Below are 27676 nucleotides of genomic sequence, written 5' to 3' on the forward strand. Positions count from 1 at the left end.
CCCTTGCTTAGGGGACAAGAAGTGTCCTCCAGCTCTGACCCTGTGTTTCCGTCCTTTCCTGCTGGGATCCAGGTCGCCTTCCCCGTGTCCAGGAGCCATGGAGCCCACCGCTGGTGACCTACAGCTTGTGCCTGGGCCAACAAAGGAAGTCTCAGCTCCCAGTGCCATGTGTTGCCGTGTGGCCCTCTCCGCTGTGGTGGCCACTAGCATTGTCATGGTCACCCTGGCAGTCCTCGTGGGTAAGTGGCTGTGAACTCGCACGGGTTCACATACTGGGCGACTTGTACAAAGATGTTGAGTGGCTCGGTGGTACCCATGCTCTGACTCCAGGACCAGAGGCCTGAGCGTGCAGGCGTGGACTTGAAGGCTGGCCCTCAGGTCACCAGGAGAAAAGTCAGGCAGGCCAGGAGCTGGGGCCTGGTGTGCACTGGTTGGCTGTGGGGGGCGGGTGGGTGTGTGCGGGCCCTACCGGGCTGTCCCAGGAAGTTTTCACCACGGGGTGAAAAAGGGGACAAATGGGGACAGTGAAATGAACTATTTTAAATATAGAGGAATTTGAGAAGCACTTATATTTTCTGAAGCGTAAAGGACGAACAGTGGGGCGTCTGGGGGGCTCAGTGTTAAGCGTCCGACTCTGGATTTCAGCTCAGGTCTCGACGTCAGGGTTTGGAGATCAAGTGCTGCATCAGGCTCTGCGCTGGGTGTGGCGGCAGCTTGAGATGCGCGGTACAGAGAGGCCGTGATTTTGTACGGTTCACCCAGCAGAATGATCTAGAGACGCCCACGTTAGAAGCAGAAGGGAGAGGCACCAAATAGCAAGAAAGGAAAACCCGTCCACCTGTGTGTGTCAGTTTTTCTGGGGGGGGGGGGGGGGGGGGTCCAGACCCGGGTCACCTCCGGGAGGGACAGCCCAGGGGCCGGCCCAGGGGCCGTTTGTCACCAGATGCCCTTTGATGGCATCTGATTTTGAAGCTGTGGCTCCACCCACAGTGTCGTCTTGTTGTAAAGCACAAAACAGGTCACTGCGGCTGGCCACGGTGGCCCTGGGTCTTCCTGCGACGTCTCTGTGGTTCACGGCCCCGCAGGTCTCCACACGCACGCGTTTCTGGGGTTGAGCTCTCTTGCTGTCTTGTGAGAATTCGTGAGGGGGCAGCGGGGCCTGCATGCCCTTGGGGGACTTGCCCGCTTCTTCCACCGAGTGTTCTAGATTCCCCCGCACGCTTCTCTCTCTCTCTCTTTTTTTAGAGATTTTATTTATTTACCAGAGAGCAGCTGAGAGAGAGAGAATACGAGGGCACAAGCAGGGAGGGCGGCAGGCAGAAGGGGAAGCAGGCTCCCCGCGGAGTAGGGAGCCCGATGCGGGCTTGATCCCAGAACCTCGGGATCATGACCTGATTAACGACTGAGCCACCCAGGGGTCCCCCGTCATGTTTCTACGGTCCCTGTGAAACCGCGAGCCATTGTCATTCCTTCCCACCACAAAGGGCAGCTCTTCCCGTGGTGTCTGCCGCCATGTGGCCGGCGATGGCAGCGCTGAGCCCCGGCGGGGGCTGGTTGCCATGAAAGTCATTAACACTAAATAGTGTTTACGAGTCAGTTGCTGGCGGGGATCATCTCCGGGTGGTGAGTTACTCTGCGCCCAGCGTGCAGCGTCCTTGAAAACAGAGTCAGTTCCCCGTCCCCACCGGCCACCTGCACGGGCAGCTCATGGAGGACCCGGCCTGGACAGTGCATGTCTACAACATTCTGTCATCACAGGAAGCTCGCGGGGCGGCCCTGACCCGGAGCAGGCCTGTTCTGAGCTGGTGGGCTTCCGGCAGCTTCCCCTGGGGCGTGAAGGTCACCTTGCCCCCTCGAAATAGTGATGGGAAGTGGCAGTTTGGGAGAAAAGGTTCTCCTGAGGCAAAACAGTAAGCTGGGAGGCCCCTGTGGGTTTCCGTGATCTGTGTTCCGTGTTGGAGACGTGTGTTAGCGGAGCGGCCGGACTGCCCGGTGTCCCGAGTGCCCTGCCGCGGGGCGTGCCTGGCGGAGCCCTCTAGTGGCCGCGGGTGCGGGTGCAGGAAGGTGGGTGCTCTGGGTGCACGCGAACGTGCGCGTGTGCGTGTCCTCGCGCGGGCATCCGGGGAGCACATGCGTTAACAACAGCATAAACACGGCCCCCTGGGACCCCTGAAACTGAGGCAGGCTTTAAGAAACACACACTTTTTAAACTTTTCTTTAATTAAAATTAAAACGTATCCCCTTCCCACCCAGCTCACGATTTGAGCCGGGGACTCCAGCCTTGGGGGAAGCTGGGTTTCCCGTGCGTCAGTCGTCATTTCAGAGGGAAAACGGGCTCGGTCGGGTGAGGGACCGACTCTTGACCTTGGGCTGTGAATCCAGAGCCAGGTCGGGTGTAGTGAAACGAGAGGGAGGAAGGAGAGGCTGAGGTGGGGCGTGGGGCACGAACACTCCGGTCCACACAGCAGGTGCTCGTTGCTTTCGTTTGTGTCCCCAGTGAGAAAACAGACTGTTCGGGATTGGCTCCGAACCCATGTTTAAGTAAACGGGGACCCCAATACCTACCGCCGGGCGGACTTGCAGTCGCGACTCATAGAATTGGGACCCAGCTTGAAGGGTTAAGGTGGCCACTACTTTCACTGTTTTAATATCCTGATGCTGGTCATTTTTTTGGTTAGCGTGTCTTTCTGTGAGTTCTAACATATTTTCGACACGTTTTCCGTGGTTGCTACTGTGTTCGTTGTTTTTAAACTTCGCGTGGCTCTTAGTCTTGGCTGTCGTGTGCTCCTTGTGATGGGCAGCACGGGCGCGGGGCGGGACGTCTGCAGGCCAGTGGCCTGTGGTTGGACAGGTCCGCGCTGGTGCCGGGCTCTCCACCCGTGCCACGCAGCCCTCCCGTAGGATCCCTGCCTCGGGCCGGCTCCTCTGCAGCCCCTCTGCCCCTCCCCACCCACCAGTGCTCCTGGGTCTGAGTCTCCACGGCTGCGTACTTTTGACACGGTGTTTCCGACGGTTGGAAACCTGTGTTCTCTCGTGGGGTGGCATCATGGGGCTGTGGCTGTGGTCAGGCCCCTGTGGCATCTGGTGGGAATTGCTCCAGACAGCAGGTAGGGTCTCTGGAGGCCATCTCGGCCACTTTTGGCTGAAGCCAGCTTCAGGCCCTGAGCCAGGCACACCTGGTGAGACAGGGGTGAGAAGGAGCTAGTCCTGTCCTCAAAAAACTGGGGGACACTGGGTGCCTTCAGGTGGGTGACCGTAGAGTCCGTCATCCAACCCAGAACACAGGTTGGGGGTGGGAGGGGGCACTGTGGGTGATCACTCAGGGCCTCCCAGGAAGTCGGCCCACCAGCTGTTGGGGTGATGGCCCCTGGGTGGCGGGGGCCTGGGAGGCTGACTTAACTGCACCCTGACCCCGAAGTGGGGCTCTCTCACGGGGCCCTGGTCTCGTCCGCAGCCTCCCTCTCTACACAGGGTGTGGACGTGGAGCACACGGCCGAGCTCCGAGGGGTCCGGTATGCCGGCAGCTTGCAGCAGACCACCTCCGACTACTACCGCGCGCTGACGTCCACACTGGAGAGGCTGGTGAGGGCGGCCGGGGGCTGTGACCGCACCAGCAGAGCCGAGCAGGGGGGACGCCCGGGCAGGGATGAGGGCACGTGGGACGAAGAGGATGAGGCCGCTGTCCCCGGCGCTGGTGGGCTCTGGCACTCAGGGGAGTGTGGCATTGGTGGGGACTGGCCCCTGCTGGGCCCGGAGCCGTGCTGAAAGGTTGTAAGTGGTAGTCCAGTGGCGGTATCAGAAGCCACACACGGGGGTGGTGGGATCCTGAAAGAGGGCAGCCTCTGCGGAAGGAGGCAGGCGGTCGGTTGGCCAAACAGGGTTTCTGCGGGACCCAGCCGTTCTGTGTGTCGTGTCCACCCGAGAGAAGTGAGAGTTCACGTCCACACAAAAAGCCCGCACACCCACGTCCACACCCATGCAGCAGCACTCACAAGAGCCAAAAAGTGGATACGCCCAATTGCCCATCAGCGGGTGACGGCGTCAGCACAGGGAGGTCCCCACGCATGGGAGCGTCCCCAGCTGCCAGCAGGGGTGAGGCCCCCACGCGTGGCCCTGGGCGCCGACCCCGAGCCCATAGCACTCAGGGAGGGACCCAGACACAGAAGGCCCCACGGGGTGAGTCCGTGCGTGTGACATGTCCCAAGCAGGCTCGTCCACCGACGGGAAGGAGCTCGAGGGGCCGGGGCTGGGGAGGGGGAGACTGCTGGGGGAGACGGGGCTGCTTTCAGGCCGACGGATTGTTCAAAACTGGGCTGCGGTGATGGCGGCACAGCCCCGGGAAGGCCCTGAGACCCATCCGGTGCGTTGTACGGCGCAGGGGTTACATCTCCATGGAACAGTGTTCCGGACCTCCTGCTGGGCGGAGTCGGGGTCACCGGGTGAGCAGTCGCTGTGAGAAAGGAGCCCCCTCCTCCGGGGCTGGGAGGTAGGATGAGGAAGCAGGGGCTGCGTTGCCGAGTCCCACCGTCCACTCCGGGCCGGCGCGCTTTTCCTCCAAGGCCAGACGGGCAAGGTCGTGGGCTTCGTGGGGCCAGACCCTCCGGCCCAATGACTGGGCGACTCGGCTTGGCCTAGGCAGCCGGAGAAGTACCAGGGACGGCTGACGCCTGATCTGTGGGCCCTGAAGCACACCCTTCAGCTAGCCTCCACGTGACCCGAGATCCTCCTTTTCTTTTGATTTTTCTCCAACCCTTTGAGGACGGGAACACCATTCCGAGTTTGTGAGCTGTACACACATAGGCGATGACGTGAGTTTGGCCCATGGGTGTCGGGTTGCCGATGTCCGCCCCACACCCTGAAGCAGTGTCCAAAAGAAATAGATCGCAAGCCCCGTGCAGAATTAAAAATTTTCTAGCAGCTATGTTAAGGGAAAAAGGTAAATTTAATTTTAACAATTTTTTTATGTAACTCAGATCATCTGGAATATTATCGTTCCGTGTCACTGACATCGGTAAAGTGGGGATTAAAGAGAAAGTTGTATTCTTCTTTTATTTTATTTTTTTAAGGTTTTATTTATTTATTTGACAGAGAGAGAGATCACAAGTAGGCAGGGAGGCAGGCAGGCAGAGAGAGAGAGAGGGGGTAGCAGGCTCCCCGCTGAGCAGACAGCCCGACGCGGGGCTCGATCCCAGGACCCTGAGACCATGACTTGAGCCGAAGGCAGAGGCTTTAACCCGCTGAGCCCCCCAGGAGCCCCTCTGTTGTAGAGTTTAAGCATGAATTAACGAAAATGTAAAAACCAGTTCCTCTGTGGTACCAGCCGTGTTTCAGAAGCGCCGTAGCCAGTGCCGCCAGTGGTGGGCCTGCGGCCAGGGCAGCAGAGAGCAACCGCTGAAATCCGAGGGCTGCATGCGGGCCAGCCGGTCTGAGTGTGGGCTGCAGGGATGCGAACTGGAAAGCGGAAGTGAGAGAACGAGGTTGGAGGGAGTTTTAGGAGGGAGAACCGTGTACTGCGGTCTTCGGGGGCAGGTCGGCGGCCAGTTTAACAGCCACGCCGGAACACTGACCGTGCGCGGGGCCGCTGTTAGTAACTCCACTGGGAGAGCAGCTAAATTGGGACGTCTTGTCGCCCTCGGTGGAGGTCCATGAGGTGCCGGGGGCCGTAGGAACCCCCGGCCTTGACGCTGCTGGGGCAGCACCTGGAGCAACAGCCACGCCAGCTCCCAGGGCGGGACCTGTCTAAGTCCGGTACTGCTAAGCCGGTACCGTCCCCGGAGAAGAGGACAGTGGTCACTTGAACAGCACACGAAGGATAAGCAAGTTCCAGTGGCATCTGTTTGCACAAAGTAGGATTTTCTTGATGTAAAATTCACATAAATTAACCACTTGTTAAAAGTTTCTTTAAGTGATCTCTGCACCCAGTGTGGGGTTCGAACTCAGAACCCCGAAATCAAGAGTCAGATGCTTGGGGCCCCTGGGTGGCTCAGTTGGTTAAGCACCTGCTTTGGCTCGGGTCATGATTGCGGGGTCCTGGGGCTCCCTGCTCACCAGGGAGCCGGCTTCTCCCTCGGCCGCTCCTCCTGCTTATGCTCCCTCTGCCAAGTTAATAAGTAAATCTTCAAAAATAAAAGTCAGATGCTCTACCGACTGAGCCAGCCAGGAGCCCCCAAATTAACCATCTTTAAAGTGAACAATTCAGTGGCACTTAGTGTAGTCACAAAATCGTGCAACCATTACCTCTGTCTAGTTCCAGGACATTCCATCACTCCCAAAGCAACCCGGTCCCCGACGGCCGTCACCCCCCTCCCCGCCCTCAGCCCCCACGAGCCCCCTTCCCGTGCGGGGAGGGGCCTGGTCTGGGCGTGTCACACGCGTGGACTCACACCCTGTGTGGCCTTCTGTGTCTGGTTCCCTCCCTGCGCGGCATGGGCTCGGGGTCCGTCCCGGGGGTAGCACAGAAGGCCTCGCTCTTCCTGTGGATGGACCATGTCTTGTCCGTGCATCTGCTGATAGGCCGGTATTCTCATCCAGATAGTTTCAAAGTCTGCAGCTCTGTGATGGGCGCGTGTACCGGGAGAAGGGGCGCTCTCCCACGCGCTCTGGCTCTGCGCACGCGGCAGGTCCCCGTGGGGCGCGTCTGCCCTGCGGCCTCAGCGTGTGCCGCTCGCTCGTGTTTCTGTCGCAGTTCGCAAGCAGCTTTCAGGAGACGGAGCTGGAGGCCAGCTGTGTGGGCTGCACTGTGCTGGGTTACAGGTGAGTCAGGGCCGCCTCCGGGGGAAGGGACCCCGGTGGGCTCCCGAGAGATTCCAGAAGATTCCAGCAGGAGCCCCCCCTCCACGGGCTTCTCTCTCCCTGCAGGGATGGGAATTCCAGTGTCTTCGTGCATTTCCGGCTGCACTTCCTGCTGCGAGGCCTGCAGTCCCTGCGTCTGGGCCTGGAGGAGGAGCTGCTGCAGCAGGGACTCCGGGCGCAGCTGCAGGGCCGGGGCATCCCCCTGGCTGCCCACGGCGCCATCCTGTCCGCCGAGCTCACAGGCAAGTAGGCAGCGGACACCAGAAGGATTGGGGCGGCCGTGGGAGGGGCTGAAAGTTGCATCCAGCGTCAGGCTTCCAGGGTTGCTCCCGCCGATGACAAGTGGACGCCCCCAGGGCTCTTTACTCTGCACAGCACAGAGCAGGTGACTGCAGCCGGTGGGGGGTGGGGGGGCAGAGTGTGACTGCTTCTGCCTCGGCCGCCCTCGGGACCTCTGTTGAGACCAGTCGGCTCTGCTGTGACAGGAAGCTTCCAGACGGCGCGTAAAGAGACGGGCCCAGCCGTGTGGTGGCAAAACTGTTATCTACAGAATCAGATGGGCTGCGCTTGGCTCGTAGCCATTGCCTGGCAACCCTGGTGTAGGTATAAGAGTAAACACAATTACGCCCCAAAATCTGATGGTGCAGATTCCCGCCCTGTATCAGAACCACGTTAAATCTGATGACGCGTGCATCGCGATCTGAGAGCCAGACACGAGCTCAGCGTGTTGTCCAGTTAAACACCGATTGCACTGACCCTGCCTGCCCCGCAGGACAGGACGGTCCTTCCCCACCAGTCCTGACGTGCTATCTGAGTCCCGGTAAACTCTCTACCAACGCGGACTGAATTCTCCTTGGTTTCCTGCCTGCATGGCCCACGGAGGAGACCACCAGCCCCAGGTGGCTCTTGAGCGCGTGTCACGCAGCCAGTGAGGCTGGGCAAGAGATTGTTTCATTGGATTTAACTTAAATTGATTTAACTTACAATTTAGGTGGCTCCCATGGTAGGCAGTGCAGCTCTCGGCTTTGCAGTCCGACGTTTTCAAAGAGCTACAGAGCTCCCTGAACGCGCCTACAGCTCTTGTCTGTGTCCCTGCAGGAAGCCGGAAGGGGCCGCTGACAGAAAGAGACTTGAAGTCAGGTACGTCTTACCCTCTCCCAAGGAGCTCCCCGCCCTCTGCAGGGTTTGCCTGATTGCAGGCTTGCGGAAGGTTTCCCGGACTTCTTTCCAGTACACAGAGGAGTCCCTCGAACGCAGTAAATGCTGCTTTTGCGCACCAGTCTCCTCCAGGGGGCCGGAGGGGACAGGTTCGTAGTCCTGTGTGGGCAAAAGGTTTAAAGAGGAGACACTTTGAATTACACATGGTCAGACACAAGGGAGAGAAAACATTAACGATTTTTTTTGAAAAGTGGTGGAAATCTGCTATTAAAAGACAAAAACAGTTTGGAAAAAAAGAAGAGTGGTGCTTGCCGCACAGAGTCCTGAACTAGGGGTGATCCAGGCCCCAGGGGATGCTGGGCAGCGTCCGGGGACTTCTGTGGTTCTAAGGATTGGGACCTCCTGGCACGAGTGGGTAGGACCAGGAGTGCTGCCCAGCCCCCACAAGGAACAGCCCCGAAGTGTGAACTGGAAACTTGAAATGGTTAGCACAGTAGATTTCATGTTGTACGTATTTTACTGCAACTTGAGAAGCTCAGTTTCGTCTGTATTTTGCTCTAGAAAAGCAAGGGTGCTGGAAAACATGGGAACACAGGTGGTACACCTGTGTTTCTGCTGCGTAGCCCTCGCCTTCGTGCTGGCCAGCATGCTTGTGTTACGTCTCTGTACCAATGCTGAGAAAGTTATTTCGGGAATGTTCAGGGCTGAAAAAGTAAAAAAGAGATGTTTTCCATGCTCTAGAGGCTCTGAGACCTCTTGCTGCAGCCTGGAGAGACGGAGCGGAGAGGCAGAACATGGTTCTTCTCTGCCCTCAGGTCACTGTCCTGGGAACGCCTTTTCCTGCCGGAACAGCCAGTGTGTGACCAAAGTGAACCCGGAGTGCGATGACAGAACGGACTGCTTGGACGGATCGGACGAGGCTCAGTGTGGTTAGTGTCCGGTCTGGCAGGTCTCTGGGCCGTGTCCCCTTTCCAGGGTCAGCGACTGGCTCTGCTCTCTGGCCCACTGTGCACGTTACCTGTGGGCACCCGGGCACGGGAGTCCCTGGAGTTGGCTGAGAAACGCGCAGGGGGCCACCCATGACATGGTGGCACAGTCAGGTGCTCCCCGAACTGTGGAGGCCACAGGAACTGGGGCTCTGTCCGACAGGCCGTGGGATTTGAGCAAGGGAGTCTTACGGTCGGAGTGCGGTAAGGGTACGCGACGTTTTCTAGCAATGCTAGCCCATGCACTAGGGTCAGAGCAGCAGTGCAGGCGTGGAGAGGAAGGGGGACAGCAGTCCTAACAGCGGGCGTGACTGTGTAAGTGAATGGATACATTGACTCAGCAGCAGCTAGAAGGTCGGTTCCCCCAGAGGGAGTGAGACACCAGCGCATGAAAGCTGTTGCTTTGCTTGATACAAGTAACAACAGGTTAGAAGAGAAAAGGCAGGGGGGCGCCTGGGTGGCTCAGTGGGTTGAGCCTCTGCCTTCAGCTCAGGTCATGGTCTCAGGGTCCTGGGATCGAGCCCCGCATCGGGCTCTCTGCTCAGCAGGGAGCCTGCTTCCCCCTCTCTCTCTGCCTGACTCTCTGCCTGCTTGTGATCTGTCTGTCAAATAAATAAATAAAATTTAAAAAAAAAGAGAAAAGGCAGAAAACCCCACTCGTGGTCAGTAGCAACAGGAAGTAACCGTGTCAAGCCTGTGACGTCATAGAGTTATAAAACTCAGACAAAGGACGTAGACGTGGGCAAAACAAGCTGAGACCGAGATTTCCTGAAGAGAGGGACATATGAGAATTTGGGAACTGGCAAAACCCACGATGAAGGGGACACTGGCTGCGTGTGGCCCCTGGCTTTGAAGGGTGGTCTGTGGGGGCTGTGGTCGGGTCCACCAGGCTCCCCTGGGGGCCGTGGTCACTGAAAGCTGTCACAGAACTCGGGTGCTCGTTGATGGTGACTGCGTCTTCCTGCGAAAAGGTCCTCAAAGGAAAAGGCGCACAGGCAGAGTGTGGGCGAGAGCAGGAGTGAGCCAGCGTCCAGCTGTCCTCTTCCAGCAGTGCGGTGTGGACCACCCTGAGCTAACTGTTGCGGCGGCAGCACGTGACCGCTCACACAAAGTGTTTCCGAGCAGGGTGGCTCACAGAGCCTTGGTGTCCAGGGTCTGTCCTGGGGGTTGCTCCCACGGCCACGTAGCTCCGGCACAGCTCGCTTTATGGAGGACAGTCCCGGAGCTGGCGGGACCAAGTGCCATAAATGGATTGGCCGAAACAGTGTAAATGTCGCCTGTCCTGATGCGGGAGGCTGGAGGCCCGAGTTCAAGGTGTCCGAGGGTCTGGTTCCTCCTGAGCTGGTGGAGAATCGGGGTCCTGCTTCTCGCCCAGCTTCTGGGGTTTGTGGGATGCCTGGCACTTGCTGGCTTGTAGAAGGGTCACCCAATCTCTGTCGTCATGTTCCCACAGTGTTCTCCCCGGGTGCCCGAGTCCAAATTTCCCCTTTTTCTGAGGACACTAGTCATTGGTTTGGGCCCTCACTCATGACTTGATCTTACCTGGGTCATCTGTGAAGGCCCTGTTTCCAAATAAATCACATTCACCGGTCCTGGGTGTTAAAACTTCATCTTTTTTGGATCACAGCTCAGCCCGTAACCTTTCACAGCTGCTCCAGACACCAGGCAGCTACCGCGTGGCCCCCGCGTGGCCCCAGGCCATCAGTCAGTCAGTCACACTGTAGCGTAAACTTCCTGCGTGACCTAATGCCCCAGGACAAAGCCGCTCTTCGCTCTCAGTATTCCAAGGGCGTAGAGGTGGCCCCCCCCCAGGAGATGGTCAAGGGCCAGACTTTCTTTGAAATGTGAGTGTTTGGACAGGCCGGGGCTGCTGAGTTCAGGGTTACTGTGTGGCCACGTGAGCTGCGGTGGAGACCTCAGAAGCAGGGGCCCCTGGCAGGAGGAGAAGGAGGAAAATGCCCCAGGCAGGGAGGAACACAAGAAAGCAAGGAGTTGACCCTTGGGTTTATGAGTTGGCACATCCCCGCATCAACTCAGAAGTGTGAGTCCCTGCCTGACCCGGCTGTGGCCGTGAGCCCTGCGACATGTAACATGGCAGAGTGACAGCTGCCGGACAGCTGCGCGCGAGGCGGAGCACGGGGTCCTGGTCGGCGTTCTCTGCCACTCCCCAGTTCGTGCAGCCTTTGGGGGTCCGACCTCTGTTGGGCAGCTGGAGATGGGGCAGAGCAGGGGCGGGGAGACCCCGAAGGAGTCGGCAAAGCCAAGTGCCAGGAATCTAGGACGCGTCTTTGAACGAGAGGTCCCGCGTGGGCACGCTGGGAGCACAGTCACAGCTGAGCCTTCTGCGGCTCCTGGTTGGTGACCTCTGTCTTGCAGACTGTGGGCTGCAGCCTGGCTGGAAGACGGCCGGCCGGATCGTGGGCGGCGTGGAAGCGTCCCCCGGGGAGTTCCCGTGGCAAGTCAGCCTTCGAGAAAACAATGAACACTTCTGTGGGGCTGCTGTCGTCGGGGCCCGGTGGCTGGTGTCTGCGGCCCACTGCTTCAACGAGTGAGCCCCGTACCCCTTGTTCCCATCTTCCTTCCCACTCGGGGGCACCACCTTTCCCGGCATTCTCAGAGCCCCCGGGAGCTCTCTTCTTTTCCTTTATTTCTCGTTGTTGAATCTGAATGTGTTCCTGTTACTTAATATTTGAAATCATGGTAAAACACGTGTAACATGAACTTACCACTTTGACCAGTACAGTTCAGGGGCAGGAAGCACACTCACCCCATCCTGCAGCCACCCCCGCCCTCCGTCTCCAGAACCTTCCGTCTCCCCACGTAGCAACTCTGTCCCCACGAAGCACGGACTCCCCACCCCTGCCCTGGCTCCCACCCTGTCCTCTCCGTCTGTGCAGATGGGACTCCCCTGGGGTCCTCCCAGGAGTCAGGTCCTGCGGGATGTGTTCTGGGTCTGGCTGCTTTCGTGGAGCCCCGTGTCCTCGGGGTCCCTCCGCGTGTGGCAGGGGTCAGGGTCCCTCCTTTCTTCTTCCGTCTGAGCAGTGACACTCCATTACGTGGACGTACCACATGGTGTCCACTCTTCTGGTGGCAGGCGTGGGTTGTTCCCAGCTGTGGCTCCTGTGCGTCCTGCGGCTGTGGGCAGGGCGTGCAAGTCTGTCTGCAGGTGCCCGCTTTCAGGTCTCCCAGGTATAGACCAAGAAGTGGGGTTGCCGGGTCATCGGGTAATTCCGTGTTTAACCCTTGAGGACCCTCTACCCCTGGGGGCTGCACCACTTCCCGTCATGGCCAGCTGTGCGGGAGGCTCTGGCCTCACGCCCCCGCCAGCACTTTTCCCGCCTGCCATTTTGACTTGAGCCGTCCGGCGGGGTCGCATCATGGTCAGGATTTGCCTGCCCTGACGCTGAGTGACAGGGGGAGCCCTTCTGTAGGTCTCCGTCAGAGAAATGTTTGTTCAGGTCCCTTGCCCGTTTTTGAACTGGGTTGTGGTTTGTTGTTGGGGATGGTCAGAATCTTTAAGGAGCTGGTCAGAGGTGGGAGAAGGCTCTAGAAGTCTTTGCCCCAGGCATTGCTGTTTGGTAGCTGTGGTCTGGGGAGTCCTAGGGAGAGGGCAGGGCGGCGGCAGCCCAGCTCCTCCCAGAGACCGTGGCCTCTCCCATGGGGTGCTGGCGAGCCCTGAGTGCGCCCTGCTGTCTCCTCGGGCTGACGGTCCGGGGGAGAGAGGCCAGAGACAGGGACAGGGACAGCTCAGGACAGTAGGAGCTGGGAGTTTCCCCCGTGAAGTCTCCTTCCTCCCATGTGTTACGACAGTATCAAGGCAAACGGAAGAGGAGGAAACGATCCTGGCAATACCCGTGTTACCTCCTCCCCGATCTCGGCGAGTGACCTCTTTCTGCTGGGTCCGCACTCCCGCCTGCGGCCTGGGCCAGAGCTGGACCTGTGCGCACTACTGTGTGGGCGCCTTTCTTGGCCAAACCACTTGACACTGTCCCTTCTGACCACGAGGCGTCCCCCCCGACTCTGCTGCTCATGTCTGCATGGATGAGGGACGGGCCCCGCACGCCCATGATGCAGTCACACGCCCGCAGCCGTCTGCCAGCGTCCCGTCCACATCCGACTCGCCCCGGTTGTCCCGAGGGCCTGTTCCAGCCATCGTCGTTTTTTCTTTTTTACTCTAATACAGAAAACGTGAAATTCACCACTTGAGCCATTTTAAGGCAGCGAGAGTTTTGGCCCAGAGCTGAGCAGCGCGTTTGTGGAGATACGGAGCAAGGGTGGGCAAAGCGGGGCGGGCTCTGTGACACGGAACCCAGCCCTACCCCGGGTTTCCGCCGGGGGCTCTGCTGTTCTGGCCACCGGCTGTGGGCCCAAGAGGTGCCTCGTGGGGCCGGGATTAGGGCGAGGAGAGCAAGGCACTAGCCAGGGAAAACGTACGGGGTCTCCAGAAACCGCCATGGTGACAAGTAATATTTCATGTCATGTGGCAAAAAATACCAAAATGAGTGCAAAGATGAAAATCAGGGAATGGAATATCCAGTTGTGAAATCGAGCGCCGACCCCGCAGGCTGGGGCTCGGGGAGGGCGAGGTGGTGAGTGGAGCTGGTCCGGGCCCACCCGGCTTATGTCAGATGTCCCTGCTTCGTTCACCGGGGCCTTCAGCGTCCCTTTGGCTGTTTTCCAGCCGGTCTGTGGTCTCGGTGCCCCCTTAGCACTTCGTCCCCAGATTTGTGCTTGCCGGGGTGTCGACTGTCGGCACCGGCTGGATTTCTTCTGCGTCTGCTTGTTCCTGACAAGCTTGAGTGGAGACATCGGTGGTGATGACTGGGTTTCGGGGCTCCCCCCGGGTGAGTGCCTCCCACACCTCCCACTCCCACCTGTCCCGTGGGTGGGCCCCTGAGCCGTGGTCTGTCTGTCCCGCAGATTCCAAGACCCAAGAGAGTGGGTAGCCTACGCCGGCGCGACATACCTGAGCGGCGCAGAGCCCAGCACGGTGCGGGCGCGCGTGGCCCGCATCACCCCGCACCCGCTGTACAACCCAGACACGGCCGACTTCGACGTGGCGGTGCTGCAGCTGGACGGGCCCTTGGCCTTTGGCAGGCATGTCCAACCCGTGTGCCTGCCCGCCGCCACGCACGTCTTCCCGCCCGGCAGGAAGTGCCTGATCTCTGGCTGGGGCTACCTCCGGGAGGACTTCCGTAAGTGCTGTGCTCCCGCGGCTGGGCCAACCCCTACCCGCTCTGGGGTCCCGGGGTTCTGTGCTCCGAGCGCCCAGCTCAGTGAGGTGCATTCACAGCCCCAGAGGGGTCCTCGTGGCGCCCTTGGGGTCACTGGTGTGCACAAGGAGCGTGCTTGTGGCCGAGGCTGACCAGGCATCGTGCCACCTTACTGTTCCAGCTCAGACCAGAAAGCAATGCCCCTTGCATTTTTGTGTTTTCGGAGGGTAATTTCTGAAAGGGCTCCTAGAGTAGACGTGGGTGCTTGCCGGTGTCCGGAAGTGCAAGGAGGCTGGGGTGCGTCTGTGCGGAAACATGCGGTCCGTCAGCTGCCTTCAGCGTGCGTGGCCGAGTGGTGGCCCGCGTGCAGGTGGGCAACCCCACGGTGTGCGTCAACGAGGGTGCCTTTAGGCGGAAGCCGCGTAACACGAGGTTCCGTATTGGTTCACAAAAACGTGGGGACCAGAGGCTCGTAGGAACCTGTTCCGTGAGCCCCACCAGCCTTGCTTCCTGCTCACTGAACCGGGCTTTGCAGTCACTGCACAGAATGGAACGGCCTTGGGAGAGAGCCGAGTGTCGTCGCGGGGAACCCAAGATGGCCTGGGGGGCCGCTCTAGGGAAGGCCCCCGGACAGACGCCCCAGCTCCAAGCTGGTGGAGGAGGCAGAGCCGCGGGACGGAGGGCGTCCTGCAGCGAGCCCACCCATCGCCGTGGAACGTGCTACGGTCGATGCCGTCTAGAGTGTTCCAGAGCAAACTGGCCAACACAGTAGCCACGAGCCACGAGCCGGCTCAGTGGCCGTGCAGGTTTCCATGGACAGCGCACGGGAGTGGGAGCTCCCCGGGGCCCTCGATGTTTGGGGCAGCTCTGCCCTGTGTGAAGGTTCTGGGGACCCAGCACAGCTGACCTCCCTCGCACAGCCCGCCGCCTGCATTCTGGGGCTTTCCCGGGTCCCTTTCTATCTGACGTAGAAGGAAGGAAAAGTGTTGGCGACTCTTACACCTTCTGGGAAGGGAAGGCGTTGGCCACGTGGACCCCGCGAGGAGGGAGATGATCCAGACACATTCGGGCCTCCCCGGCTCACCGAGCACTGGTCTGGGGCCCGGGCCGGGAGCAGAGCAGAGACTCCCTGTGTGGGGCGCAGCCCAGACCTGCGCCATGCAAGAGCGCTTGCCTTGGGGCGGCCGTGCTTTCCTAAGCTTGTGTCGCCTGCTGTAGGAACCACCAGCCCCTGCAGTGTGGCCCGTACAGCTCAGAAACGCGGTTGTACATTTTATTTCCTTTTAACGCATTTAGATCTGTGTTTAAGTAGCCACGTGTAGCCGGCGGCTACCGTTCTGGACAGCACAGCTCTAGAGGGAAGTAGGTCATAAGGACGGTAGATGGGGACAAAGACAGCAGAGGAAAGTAAGGCAGGGTGGGGTGGGGGTAAAGAGGCAGTCAGGAGGGGCTTCCTGAGGAAGGAGATGAGGGAGGAAGACAGGCAGATTCTATAGGGACAACATTCCAGGCAGCTGGAGCGGCATATGCAAAGGCGCTGGGGTCGGTGGTCAGACTTGGACTTTTCATTTGAGCTGGGGACGGGGGAGGGCGCCCCGGAAGATTTGAGGAGGGGCAACATAACGATTTCACATTTAGCAGAGATGAACTGTAAATCAGCCAGAGTCGGGCCGAGGAAAGCTTCTGCAAAGTAGCACAAGAAGAGCTGCAGAGCTGGGTGAGGGGAGGCTCGGGCAGAGGGGTCTTCAGAGGGAGATGAGGTGTCCAGTCAGATGCCTCCTTGCCGTCTGGGCCTGGAGGTTACCGCTGAGCGCTTGTAGCACGTGGCCTCCGCTGGTTTCTGAGCAGCTGCTGCAGCGAGTGCCCTCCAGCAGGGGACACGGGGTTGGCGTGGACACGTCCCACAGCCCCCAGGCTCATGCTGCCGGTCTCCCCCTGTCCCGGGCAGTGGTGAAGCCAGAAACGCTGCAGAAAGCCACTGTGGAGCTGCTGGACCAGGGCCTGTGTGCCAGCCTGTACGGCCACTCGCTCACCGACAGGATGGTGTGTGCCGGCTACCTGGACGGGAAGGTGGACTCCTGCCAGGTGAGCCTGCGACCCACACCTGCCCCGCCTGCCCCAGGCCCCGTCCACCGCCCAGACGTCCCCTACCGGACTCTGAGCACGACTGCGGACTGCCTTCGTTTTAGCTCCTGCCCTTGGTCTTATCTCAGCAGCCAGATGGGGAGAAGGTGGGGGAGGTTGCTGCAGGTGGCCAGGAAGCCACAGCCGAACCAAGCTGGGCAAGAGGGGGTGGAGCTTGTGTCAGGAGAAGGGGAAGGGCAGAAGGACTGCATGTGGAGCAGGCCCTTGGGGAAGTGCGGCGGCCGTCCTGTCTCCCTGTTCATCTAGCAGGCGCTCACATCGCCACGCATCTGGTGGGTTAAGGAGATGGACAGGTGTTTATCTGGGGTGGGTCTTTAGCTGCCCACGGTGGAACTGGAAGCAGTCTTGGCCCATTGAATTTTTACAGAAGAGAAAGCCGGTTCTGATTTTTGGACGGTCGGCCCACCTCTGCTCCGTGAGCCCGTGGGCAGGGAGCTCTCAGAAGTCCGACTTGCAGGCCTGGGATTGGGGCTGGCTGCGGCCTGCAGGCCGACCCCCCCCGAAGGCGTCCCTTTGTCTCCTAGGGGGACTCAGGAGGCCCCCTGGTCTGCGAGGAGCCCTCCGGCAGGTTCTTCCTGGCCGGCATCGTAAGCTGGGGGATTGGCTGTGCGGAAGCCCGGCGTCCCGGGGTCTACGCCCGTGTGACCAGGCTGCGGGACTGGATCCTGGAGGCCATCACCATGGCAAGCAAGCCTCTGGCCCCCACTGTGGCTCCTGCCTCTGCTACCCCCAGCACGGCCTGGCCCACCAGTCCTGAGAGCCCGGTGGTCCACACCCCCACCAGACCCACACGGGGTCCCAGCACGGCGCCTCCTGATCCGGTGACCGCCTCTAAGCCACAAGGTATTTGCTGGGGACACAGGCGGCCGTCGGCGTCCACTCCCTGCAGGGGTGGGTCGATTGGTATTGGGGAGCAGAGGGGGAATGGGCTAGTGACGTCTGCCGTGGGCACAGGCGAAGGTGTGCCGGTTCCTTCAGACCAGGCGGCCAAGTCAGGCAGCGCACGGGGACGCCCATGGGATGTCCTCCCGGGGCAGCCGGGGACTGGCGACTTTGAGCTGTGCCCTCGGGGTCCTTCCAGACACACCACACACACACACGTGCACACACACGGACCTTTTAACATCCGAGAACCTGCGGTTCTCTTTTTCTCCTCAAATTTTCCTGCACACTTTTGTGTGCTCCTTTTCCGGGAGAGGAGCAATGTCCGCTTACCTGGTTTTAATTTTCATTTGGTCTTTAACTGCCGCGTCAAACACCTAACGTGGGCCGTCCTGAGCTTCTTGCACGTCTAGGTCGGTGGCCTTACGTATCCTCCCCTCGTGCAGGGAGTCTCCAGAACTTTCCACCTGAAGCTCCGCGCCCTCCACACAGCAGCCCGCCCCGCCCTGCCCCCAGCCCTCGGCCGCCTCCGCACCACACCGGTGACTGGCGACCGGCTGTCCGCTCCCTCCCAGGAGCCGTGGCACGTGGGTCCTTTTGTGATGGGCTCGGTTCACTCCGTGCTCCCCGTTTTACACAGAGTTACGGCTGGGCCTGGGGAGACCCCGCGTCTTCACGTCTCCCCTGGGCGGACCTCCCTGTGCAGGGACAGGCGCGTCTTTCCCTGTCTCTCCGCGTCTCCCCGCCTTCCCCGGTGCCCCTCTGCGGGGTGTTTGCGTGGGAGCAGGCCCGGTCCTCGTTAACGGTGGCGGCGTCGGGGCAGACGGGAGATTTCTGCCGTGTTCTCCGCTAGTTTGCAGCCCAGTGGCTCACAGAGCGGCAACTCCCAAGCCGTTCCCAAGAGGCAGCAGACCTGGGCGAGGCCAGCGCGAGGCCGGCCCCTGAGGACACTCCACGGGGCACTGGGGGGGCCCCTCCTGCTTTCTTTCCCTCCGCAAGCTCTCCTGTGGCCTCTTCCAGCAGCGCTCAGTGACGGTCACACCCGCATCCTCACTCGGCCCCTGTGTCTTCGGCCCCGGGAAGGTGCCCCAGTTACGACCTGGGGCCGAGCTGCAGAGATGGGGTTTCTGGACACAGTGGTCTGTGTCTGTCTTCTCTGGTCTCCAAGGACCCAGACAAGATGCCAGTCCGCCTTCATGATCCCCCACACCTGCGATGCGGAGCCTGTTAGAGCCCCGCTTTGTTTAAATGTCAGCTACCCCCACCCCGTCCCCAGATCCCGCAGCGCCCAGTTCCCCAGGGTCCTCCCGTGCACACTCCTTCCTCGCGGTGAGCCCGTCAGCCTGACCTCGTGGGCCGCAGGTCTGTGTCTGGTGGGCTTGGGCCCTCAGACCCAAGATACTCTATGACCGTATCTTCTCCTGAGTCTACCTGCGCCCGCTGTGCCATGTCCTTGCTGCAAGACCGGAGGCCACCATTAGGCCTCAGTTTCTTCATCTGTATAATGGGGAGGCAGCGCTCTGGTGTCCGAGCCCCCATGCTCCCACTCTGGGCTGCGATGCCAAGACCCTCTTCTCTCGTCCCTCGCAGAGTGCGGGGCCAGGCCGGCCATGGAGAAACCCACGCGGATCGTGGGCGGGCTGGGGGCCGCCTCTGGGGAGGTGCCCTGGCAGGTCAGCCTGAAGGAAGGTTCCCGGCATTTCTGCGGCGCGACCGTGGTGGGCGACCGCTGGCTGCTGTCGGCCGCCCATTGCTTCAACCAGTAAGGCCCGCCCCCTCCACAGCCAGGTGTCCCCAGCAGCTCCTGCCCCTGTGCACTGGGGTGGCCCTGGGCTCGTCCAGCTTCAACACAGGGGGAGCAGGAGAAGGAGGGGTTCTGGGGGCCTTCTCAGGAGGAGAGTCTGCGGGACTGGCCTCTGGGGACAGAGGGGGGCTAAGTAGAGGAGGGGACGAGGGCCCCTCCCCCCGGGCTCCCGGCATCCGTGCTTGACGCCCCTAGAGCACCAGGAGCCACTCACTCTCGTCACAGCCCAGGGGAAGGGCTTCCTGCCTTGCCTGGCCCCCAGCTCAGGCGCTTCGGGGGAGCAGCCGCGTGGGCCCTCTGTCCTCCTGGTGCCCTGCCCAGGCACGGGGCGCCACCCAGCTCCCTGGGGGCAGGGGGTGCCGGCAGGTGTCTGAGCGGCCCCTGTCAGCAGCACGAGGGTGGAGCTGGTGCGGGCCCAGCTGGGCACCGCGTCCCTCGCGGGCGTCGGCGGCACCCCAGTGAAGGTGGGGCTCAGGAGGGCGGTGCTGCACCCCCAGTACAACCCCGGCATCCTGGACTTCGACGTGGCCGTGCTGGAGCTGGCCAGGCCCCTGGGTTTCAACCCGTTCATTCAGCCGGTGTGCCTGCCGCTGGCCATCCAGAAGTTCCCGGTGGGCCGCCGCTGCGTGGTCTCCGGCTGGGGCAGCGTGCAGGAGGGCAACGGTGAGCCCCGGCCGCGTGCCTGGTCCCCCGTCTGCAGAGCCCTCACCTCCCCCCTCCGCCGGGGCCCACGGACGCCCACCCACGGCCCTGCCCACTCGCTTATGGCCGTCCCGGGGCTTTCCTGCCGCAAGAGCCTGGGCTCCCTGGTGCTGGGCCCTTCCAAGCGCCCCGAGCTGCCCCAGTTCGTGCCAGCTTTGAAGCCTCAGCACGGCTTTCCTGCAGGTCCCCTGCGGCGCTGGGGAGAGTGCAGGGGGCGGCGGGGAGGGTCTCGGGCGTGAGGAGGGCCAGGGTCAGCTTCCTCCTCACCCTGTGACTTGGCAGGAATCCCTGCAGCCCTGCGGGTGCGTCCACGGGCCGGGGATGGCGCCACCTCTCGGGGCTGCTGCTGGCTGAACCGCGCCGGGGCTCTCCTCTCCTCGCAGCTACCAAGCCCGACGTTCTGCAGAGAGCGTCCGTGGGCATCATAGACCAGAAGGCCTGCAGCGCCCTCTACAACTTCTCCCTCACCGACCGGATGCTCTGCGCAGGCTTCCTGGAGGGCAAGGTCGACTCCTGCCAGGTGAGCGCGGAGCAGCCGCCCACGCCCTTCCACCCGGCCGGTCCCTCCTCCTCACTCCCATCCAGGTTTCCACAGCGCTAAACGGGGGACACACAGACAGCAGGGCAGGAGCTGTCAGGGGACACAGCGAACAGGGAAACCCTTCCAAGAACACAGATGTCTTTCACGTTGCTTCAGAGAAATGTCCTTTCAAGCACGTTCCGGGTGCCTGCTCCAGGCACAGGAGGCTCAGACGTGATCGTGTGCTCCCGGGAGGCGGAGCCGGTGCAGGCTGCGGCCTGGGCCGGCGCTTGTCCGCGGGGCGGCAGTGACAGCCGGGAAATCCACGGCTGAGAGATTACAGACCGGTCTTACCTGGAAGCGCCAGTGCAAAACCCTCGGTAGACGTTGGCAGATTAACTCTAGGAATGCGCTAGAAGGAAAACAAATCATCCGCGGTGCGTCTGTCTCCTAAGAGGGCTGGTCGGACGCGGGAGAACCCAGTACCCCCATCATCACACCCGAGGACTGCAGGGGAGAAACAGCGGCGTCTCCACAGCCCCAGAGAAAGGCATTTGATAATTTTTTTTCCACAAGATTTTATTTATTTATTTGACACACAGAGATCACAAGTAGGCAGAGAGAGAGGGGAAGCAGGCTCCCGCTGAGCAGAGAGCCCGATGCGGGGCTCGATCCCAGGACCCTGAGATCATGACCTGAGCCGAAGGCAGAGGCTTTAACCCACTGAGCCCCCCAGGCACCCCGGCATTCGATAATTTTTGAAAGGACTTATTTTAGAGGAATTTATCTAATAAATTAAAAATAATTTATTGACTACTTAAAAGATGTACACATTGGGGGGCACAGAGGGAGACTCTCACGCGGACTGCTGAACGCGGAGCCGTGCAGGGCTCGATCCCGCAGCCCTGACGGCTGGCCCCAAGCCGCACCAAGAGTTGGCGCCACGCAGGTGCCCCAGCACTTGGTAGTTTTTAGCCACCATTTCTAGTTACATTTTAAGCAGTTGTAGCCTGATGAGAGCTGGAGAACAGAAACCTACCGCAGACCCCAAGCTTGGTGGAGAAGCAGCTTTCCTCGGCCACGGCCGCCTGCTGTTGCCTGTCTGGACTCGCCCAGAAAGTCAGGAGGGAAGGAAGGAAGGAGAGACGGCGTTTGTAGACCGAAGTGTGACCCGCGGGAGCATAACTGACCACCCGAACAGAAGGCCGTACTTGCTAGAAACACACCAGCCGGCGGAGAAATGGCGACTCGCGAGTGTAGCTGCCCGGCTTGAACGAGGGCCTCACACGGGGTCAAGGGCTGTTCTTCCAGCAAATGTCAGCGGCCTGGACGAGGGGTCCCACTGACCGTGGGACCAGCATCCGTCTGGTGTCCAGACGTAAACTCTAAAAGGTGTTCAGGGTTTTCATGGGGGAAATCACGAAACTCAGAAGAAAATTAAAAGGTCTGAACGGATAGAACAGCGCCGGGAGGACCCGGTGTCACGAACACCCGCTTCTCCCCATTTTCTCTACTCGCCAGTGCGCCCCGGGCCGGTCCCAGCAGTGGCTGCCGTGTGACTCGGCAAAGTTACGCACACGGCAGGGCGGGATGATTCTGATAAAGGAGAATGGGGAGGAACGTGGGTACCGCCAGGAACAGCGACGTAAAAGCACCCAGGAGAGAGCGGGCGGTGTCGATAGTCCCAGCCGCGGTTCTGGCTCTCCCAGCTGTCGCTCAAGGTCCACCTCCGGGCGTGCGCTCATGCGGCGGGGGTGCGGCTCCCTGGCTTCCTCCCCACCCGGCACCGGCTTCCCAGCACGGTATCCACGCAGGGCGGCCTCCGCCGGGGCGGCTCCGAGGCTGGTGGGCCGGGAGCAGTGGAAGGCGCATCCCCTGGCCCTGTGGGCGCCGGCCGTGGGCGAGGGTCTCCGCGGCACCCTGCATGCAGCCTCCCCACGGGGTCTCCGCCCAGAACCCTCCAAAGGCGGCAGCGGGCTTCCGAGAGCAAGTAGCTCTGGGGGCCAGCATTTGCCTGACCTTACTTTGGAAGTCACCCAGCGTCGCTGTCCCCAGGGCCTGGGGCTGAAGGCAGTCGCGGAGGCCGCAGAGTGGGGGCTGGGCCGAGAGAGGCCCTCCTGACAGCGCTGGGAAGACGCGGCCTGAGCCTTGCCGCGAGGTGCCGGATTCTTGGAGAAAAGCCCCGTGTCACTGGTGTGCCTCCTTCAGCACCGTCAGGAGCGAGGCCGGCGGAAACAAGCAGCGATTAATTCCAGGCGGTGGGAATACCCGTGACCACGATCGTCTTTAGAGTTTTCTGCATTTTTCTTCACGTCCCCCAAACAAAAGCAAGAACAACTGGAACTCGGAGAGAAGTGACTGGATCAGGGTCACCCAGGCGGGTGTGGGGCTGAAGCCGGGTGTCCTGGGCCCCCACCGCGGTGGTAAGGGAACAGGAGTGCCCGGCAGAGCCCGGAGCAGAGCGGGCGCCCGCGGTCTGCGGTCACAGCCAGCCCTCCCCTCGGTTTCCCCACCTCTGTCACCGTGTCTGCGCCTGGCGGGCAGCTTGGCCGTGGGCTGGCTCCCACCCTCCCCCTCCTCTCTTCCCTTGCAGGGCGACTCGGGAGGACCCCTGGCCTGCGAGGAGGCCCCCGGGGTGTTTTACCTGGCAGGGATCGTGAGCTGGGGGGTCGGCTGCGCTCAGGCCGGGAGGCCGGGCGTGTACACGCGCGTCACCAGGCTGAAGGGCTGGATCCTGGACACCATGTCCTCGGGCCCCCAACCCAGCCCTCAACCGCCCACCACAGGACCCCCGCCCGCCACCAGACCTTCCTCCAGGACGGTGGCTGTCCCCACGGTCCCAGGGGTCCTGGCCAGCAGAGCCACCCCGCGGGCCACTAGCCCGGCAACCAGCCAACCTACCAGTAGGACTGCCACCACCGCGAGCACCACCGCAGGGGGACAGACACCGCTTCCAAGTGCCCCCGGCACCACCGTGGGCTTCCAGCCACCAGGTAGCGGGAGGGATGGAGGGACATGTGGGTGGCAGGGTCCTGCATCCGTTGTGACAACAGCAGACATTTATTCTCTCCCGGTGCTGGAGATCAGAAGTCTGTGTAGACGCTGTCCTCTCCCTGTCCTCACGGGCTTGTTCCTCTGTGTCTGTCTCGTGTCCTCACTATGTCACGGCCCACCTGGGACCTTGTTCTAAGTTTGTGATCTTTTTAAAGACCTGCGTCCCCATGTCCCATCCTAAGCTCCCGGGGGCTCCGACTTCGCTGTAGGATTCTGGAGGACACGAGTCAGCCCACGATAGTCCCTGAAAGCCGGGGACGCAGGCCCTGGTCAGACACTCTTGGCGGGAGGGTCCCCACCGCTCTGTCCATCCAACCAGTGTTCACAAAACCCTCCCGCGTGCGCCCCGTGCTAAGTCCGGGGTGCCGTGGGGAACCCGACGCGCAGGACGATGGCAGCAGGAGTGAGGAGAGCAGGCCGAGCCCGCAGGCTCCCACGCGGGGCCTCAGGGGACGCCCCGGCTGAGGCGCAGCCCTGCTCGGCCCAGCTGGCCCGCAGGACGCTGACCGACCCGCGCCCGGGGGACCTCGGAGCTTCTCAAGTGCCCAGTTAGGCTTTATTGAGCATTAAGCGGAAGTGCGTGAAACACGTCTGCGGGCCCCGGGTAAAGCCCGTCAGATGCGGCCCGTTTCACGGGGGTCCGGCCGAGACCTGCCCGCAGGCGCCGGCTGCGGGGGAACTAAGGGGAGAACCAGGCCTGGCTTCTGCGGGACACGTAGCGGCCCCCGTGTTAGCGACCAGCCCACTTCTCCCACCCAGCCTTGGTTCTGAGAGATGGGATGGTCACCCGAGCGGGACTCAGAGGCAAGCAAGTGGCTCTCTAGAGAAAGGGGAGGCAGCGTGGGGTGGGGCCCGGGGGCCGGAGCAGCAGGAAGGCCCCGGCAAGAGCCCCTTGGCTCGGCTCCTCCGTGCGCACGGCCCCCTCCCCGCCCCGGCTGACACGAGCTCTCCGCTCTCAGCCGGAAGCCGAGGGGCAGTGTCTGGTCTGGTTTCATTCAGGTGGGGAGGCGGGTCGCAGGGACCGGATGTGCTTCCGGGAGCTGCCCCCAGAGCAGGTGCTCAGTGCGGGTCTGTTGCCCCAATTTGCTGCTGGCTCATGAGCTTCCCAGAACCCCCGGCTGTTCCGTGCCCCCACCCCGCATTCTCACAGCCTCCCTCCAGAGACTCTGACCCCCGGGCCTTCCCCTGCTGTCCTCCTCCATCGGTGTCCCCTCCCGACCTCCCTAGGTCCCCGTCGTCCTTGTGTTCAGGGTGTGTGTGTGACGGAACCCGTGACACACAGGGATAGTAGTCCTCTGGCCTGTCCCAACCATTAGGATGCGTCCCCGAGGCTGTCCTCCTCCTTTCCCCTGGCGCACGTGTCCGGTGTCCAGGCCCGAGGAGCTGGAGCTGCCCGGGGCCTGCAGTCCCCACGAAGTCAGGCTGATGCGCTCCTGCCTCGGGGCAGCCCGCGCGCCATCAGAGCCACAGGAAGAGGCAGGCTGCTGCGGGGTGTGGGTGCATAAAGGAGGTTGGAAGGAAGCGTCTTGCTTGGCTAAGGGTACAGTCGACCGCAGGCCGAGGGTCTGCGAGGGGTTTTCTGGGGAGCCGCCGAGTGGATGCAGAGCGTCTGGTCCAGAGCCCCCTGAGGCTCTGCACCTGGGCTAGAAAGCTAGTGTCCCCGGGACCAGTGTGCCCGGCCAGAGGGGCAGCTCCCCCACCCCCTCCCCGCCACTGACTCCCCGTGGCAGGTGCTGCGGGTCCGACGGCAGCGCAGTCTCCAGCAGAGCCGCTCCGAGAGCAGGTGTGTGTCTCCCTGGCTCTGCGTCTGGCCTCCCATCTCGGCAACTTACTGTTCCCATAGCTACAGCCCGCAAGTTCTGAGCCTGGGGTCCAGAAGAGGGCAGGAGGCCCCTGGAAATGGCACACACGGCTGCCCTGTTCCACGGGGGGGCAGCATTTCCAGAAAGGAGCCGTTTCCATCCGATCCTCCAGGCTTCTTGGTCGGGCCCTCGGGACTGAGAGGGAACGGGGCGGGTGGCCTCTCGTCTCCCCCTTCTTCCCTTCTGGCTGCGGCTGGGGGGCAGGGAAGGCACGTGGGGAGTGGGACAGCAGGCTGGGGAAGGGGGGCCATTCTGGAGGAGGAGGATTCCGTGTGGGAATGGCCAGGCAGGTCCCCGCGTGCCCCCATGGGTGGTGACGGGTTCCCACAGCACCTGCTGAAACCACCACTTTGTTCTCTCTGCTGCTGTGCTCTGAGCGCGCCTTGTTCTGGGGTCGCGGCGGGTGGCAGTACCCTGGGAAGAACCAGGGAGGGCATCCAGGGAGACCAGGCAGCGCAGGAGCCGCAGGGACAGGGCAGGGGCCTGGTGGGCAGCAGCCGAGGGTATGCAGAGGCGCAGGGAACTTGGCTCCCGTCGCGGAGATGCGTGGGGAGAGGGAGACGAGGAGTGCCGGCCAGACCTGCAGCCAGGAAGGCGGCCAGTTGAAGTGCATTCCAGATGTTCCTGCAGAAGCACCCAGAGAGGGCTCATTTGCAGGACCAAGCGCCTGGGGGGTTTACCCAGGGCAGGACCCCCAACCCTTTGCCGGCTAGTCCTGCCCTAGGCACATGCACTGTGGGAGGCGGGGGATGGGAGGCGGGGGGTGAGCCCTGCCGAGCAGTCCCCCGACTCCCCCTCAGACTGTGGCCTGGCACCCATGTCAGCGATGACCAGGATTGTGGGCGGCAGCAACGCGGGCCGGGGGGAGTGGCCGTGGCAGGTGAGCCTGTGGCTGCGGCGCCGGGAACACCGCTGCGGGGCCGTCCTGGTGGCGGAGAGGTGGCTGCTGTCCGCGGCACACTGCTTTGACGTGTGAGTCCGGCCAGCCTGTGGGGTTCACTGGGCCGACTTTCTGAGTCACCCCTCCATGCCTTGGCCATGAAGTACCCCCCACCCCCCGGGCACCCACTGCCCCAGGCCATCTCCCCCTTCATACAGCCCTCCCCTGCACAGGAACCACCTCGAGCTGGACCCCCACCAAACCCTGGGCACAGCCTCTCCCAACAGCTGGGGTCAGGCCTGTGGGGACACGGTGGGGCAGGGGTGTCTCTGGGGAACCTTTGGGCCCTCCCATCCCTGGCTCACCCCACTGGGACTTGGCACCAGACCTAAAGGGGCAGGGCACTCTGTAGGGTGGACAGGGCTACGGCCCCCATCCTCCAGGGGAACAGCCAGCGGAAGGGGGCACCGTGCACCTCCGGGGGTCAGGGTCCAAGGGGATGGGCATGTAAGACCCCCAGATACAGCCTGTGGGGTCCCGTCAGTGCGTGGGAGCGGGCAGGGGCTCCGGCCAACGCCTGTCCATGCCCCCGCAGCTACGGGGACCCCAAGCAGTGGGCGGCCTTCCTGGGCACGCCGTTCCTGAGCGGCGCCGAGGGGCAGCTGGAGCGCGTGGCCCGCATCTTCAAGCACCCCTTCTACAACCTCTACACGCTCGACTATGACGTGGCGCTGCTCGAGCTGGCGGGGCCTGTGCGCCGCAGCCGCCTGGTGCGGCCCATCTGCCTGCCCGAGCCCACGCCGCGGCCCCCTGACGGCGCGCGCTGCGTCATCACCGGCTGGGGCTCCGTCCGCGAGGGAGGTAGGCGCGGCCGCCCCCTGCCCAACCCCGCGCTCCGGGCGGCGTCGAGCATGCCCCGGCCCATCCAGCTCCGTGTCGCCCGCAGGCTCGATGGCGCGGCAGCTGCAGAAAGCGGCTGTGCGCCTCCTCAGCGAGCAGACGTGCCGCCGCTTCTACCCAGTGCAGATCAGCAGCCGCATGCTGTGCGCCGGCTTCCCGCAGGGCGGCGTGGACAGCTGCTCGGTGAGCGCACCGGGCCAAAGCGGAGGGCGGCGGGGGGCGGGGGGGCCGCAGTTCTCACCGCTGCGGGCCTTACTAGCCAGGTGCCACCCTCCAGCGTCCGCTTCTGCAGCCCGCCAAGTAGGGCACCGATCCTGGCCTCGAATTCTCAGTCCACCACCGTTTATTGGGCAACCTGCCCCTGGGCCCTGTGTCTGGAACGGTCTGCCAGCCAAAGGAGCGGGTGGTCCTAACAGAACCCACTTCCCAGGAACTAGGAGGCTCCCCGGGAAAGGGGCCCTGGCCCAAGTGCTGCAGTGGGGGAGGTGCTGGGCTGCTCTAAGGCCTTTCCTCTCCTCCAGGGTGACGCTGGGGGACCCCTGGCCTGCAGGGAGCCCTCTGGCAGGTGGGTGCTAACTGGGGTCACCAGCTGGGGTTACGGCTGCGGACGGCCCCACTTCCCCGGTGTCTACACCCGGGTTGCTGCTGTGAGAGGCTGGATCGGGCAGAACATCCACGAGTGACCAGCCGGTGGACGAGAGAGGGGAAGGCGGCAGGACGCAGCTAGAGGGGAGTCTGGGGCGCGAGCGGGAGGTGAGGGGCTGTGGATAACCGGGTG

The 27676-nt window shown here is 62.2% G+C and overlaps 1 protein-coding gene across 1 annotated transcript; it reads left to right on the top strand.

Annotated features, from left to right (window-relative positions):
- On the top strand, positions 1–27610 carry TMPRSS9 (transmembrane serine protease 9). The gene is made up of 18 exons (XM_032846930.1): positions 1–239; positions 3455–3582; positions 6686–6753; positions 6859–7038; positions 7895–7932; positions 8766–8879; positions 11313–11484; positions 13857–14131; positions 16098–16234; positions 16819–17137; positions 18767–18938; positions 19372–19643; positions 20066–20202; positions 22796–23195; positions 25919–26090; positions 26594–26859; positions 26945–27081; positions 27420–27610. Exons 1-18 carry the CDS (start codon positions 98–100, stop codon positions 27579–27581), a joined length of 3291 nt encoding a protein of 1096 aa, XP_032702821.1. The 5' UTR covers positions 1–97; the 3' UTR covers positions 27582–27610.
- Positions 27611–27676: the final 66 nt, after the last annotated feature.

Source organism: Lontra canadensis, unplaced genomic scaffold (genome assembly GCF_010015895.1).
Source record: "Lontra canadensis isolate GAN:19392208 unplaced genomic scaffold, GSC_riverotter_1.0 scaffold184, whole genome shotgun sequence".
NCBI classification, from domain to species: domain Eukaryota; kingdom Metazoa; phylum Chordata; class Mammalia; order Carnivora; family Mustelidae; genus Lontra; species Lontra canadensis.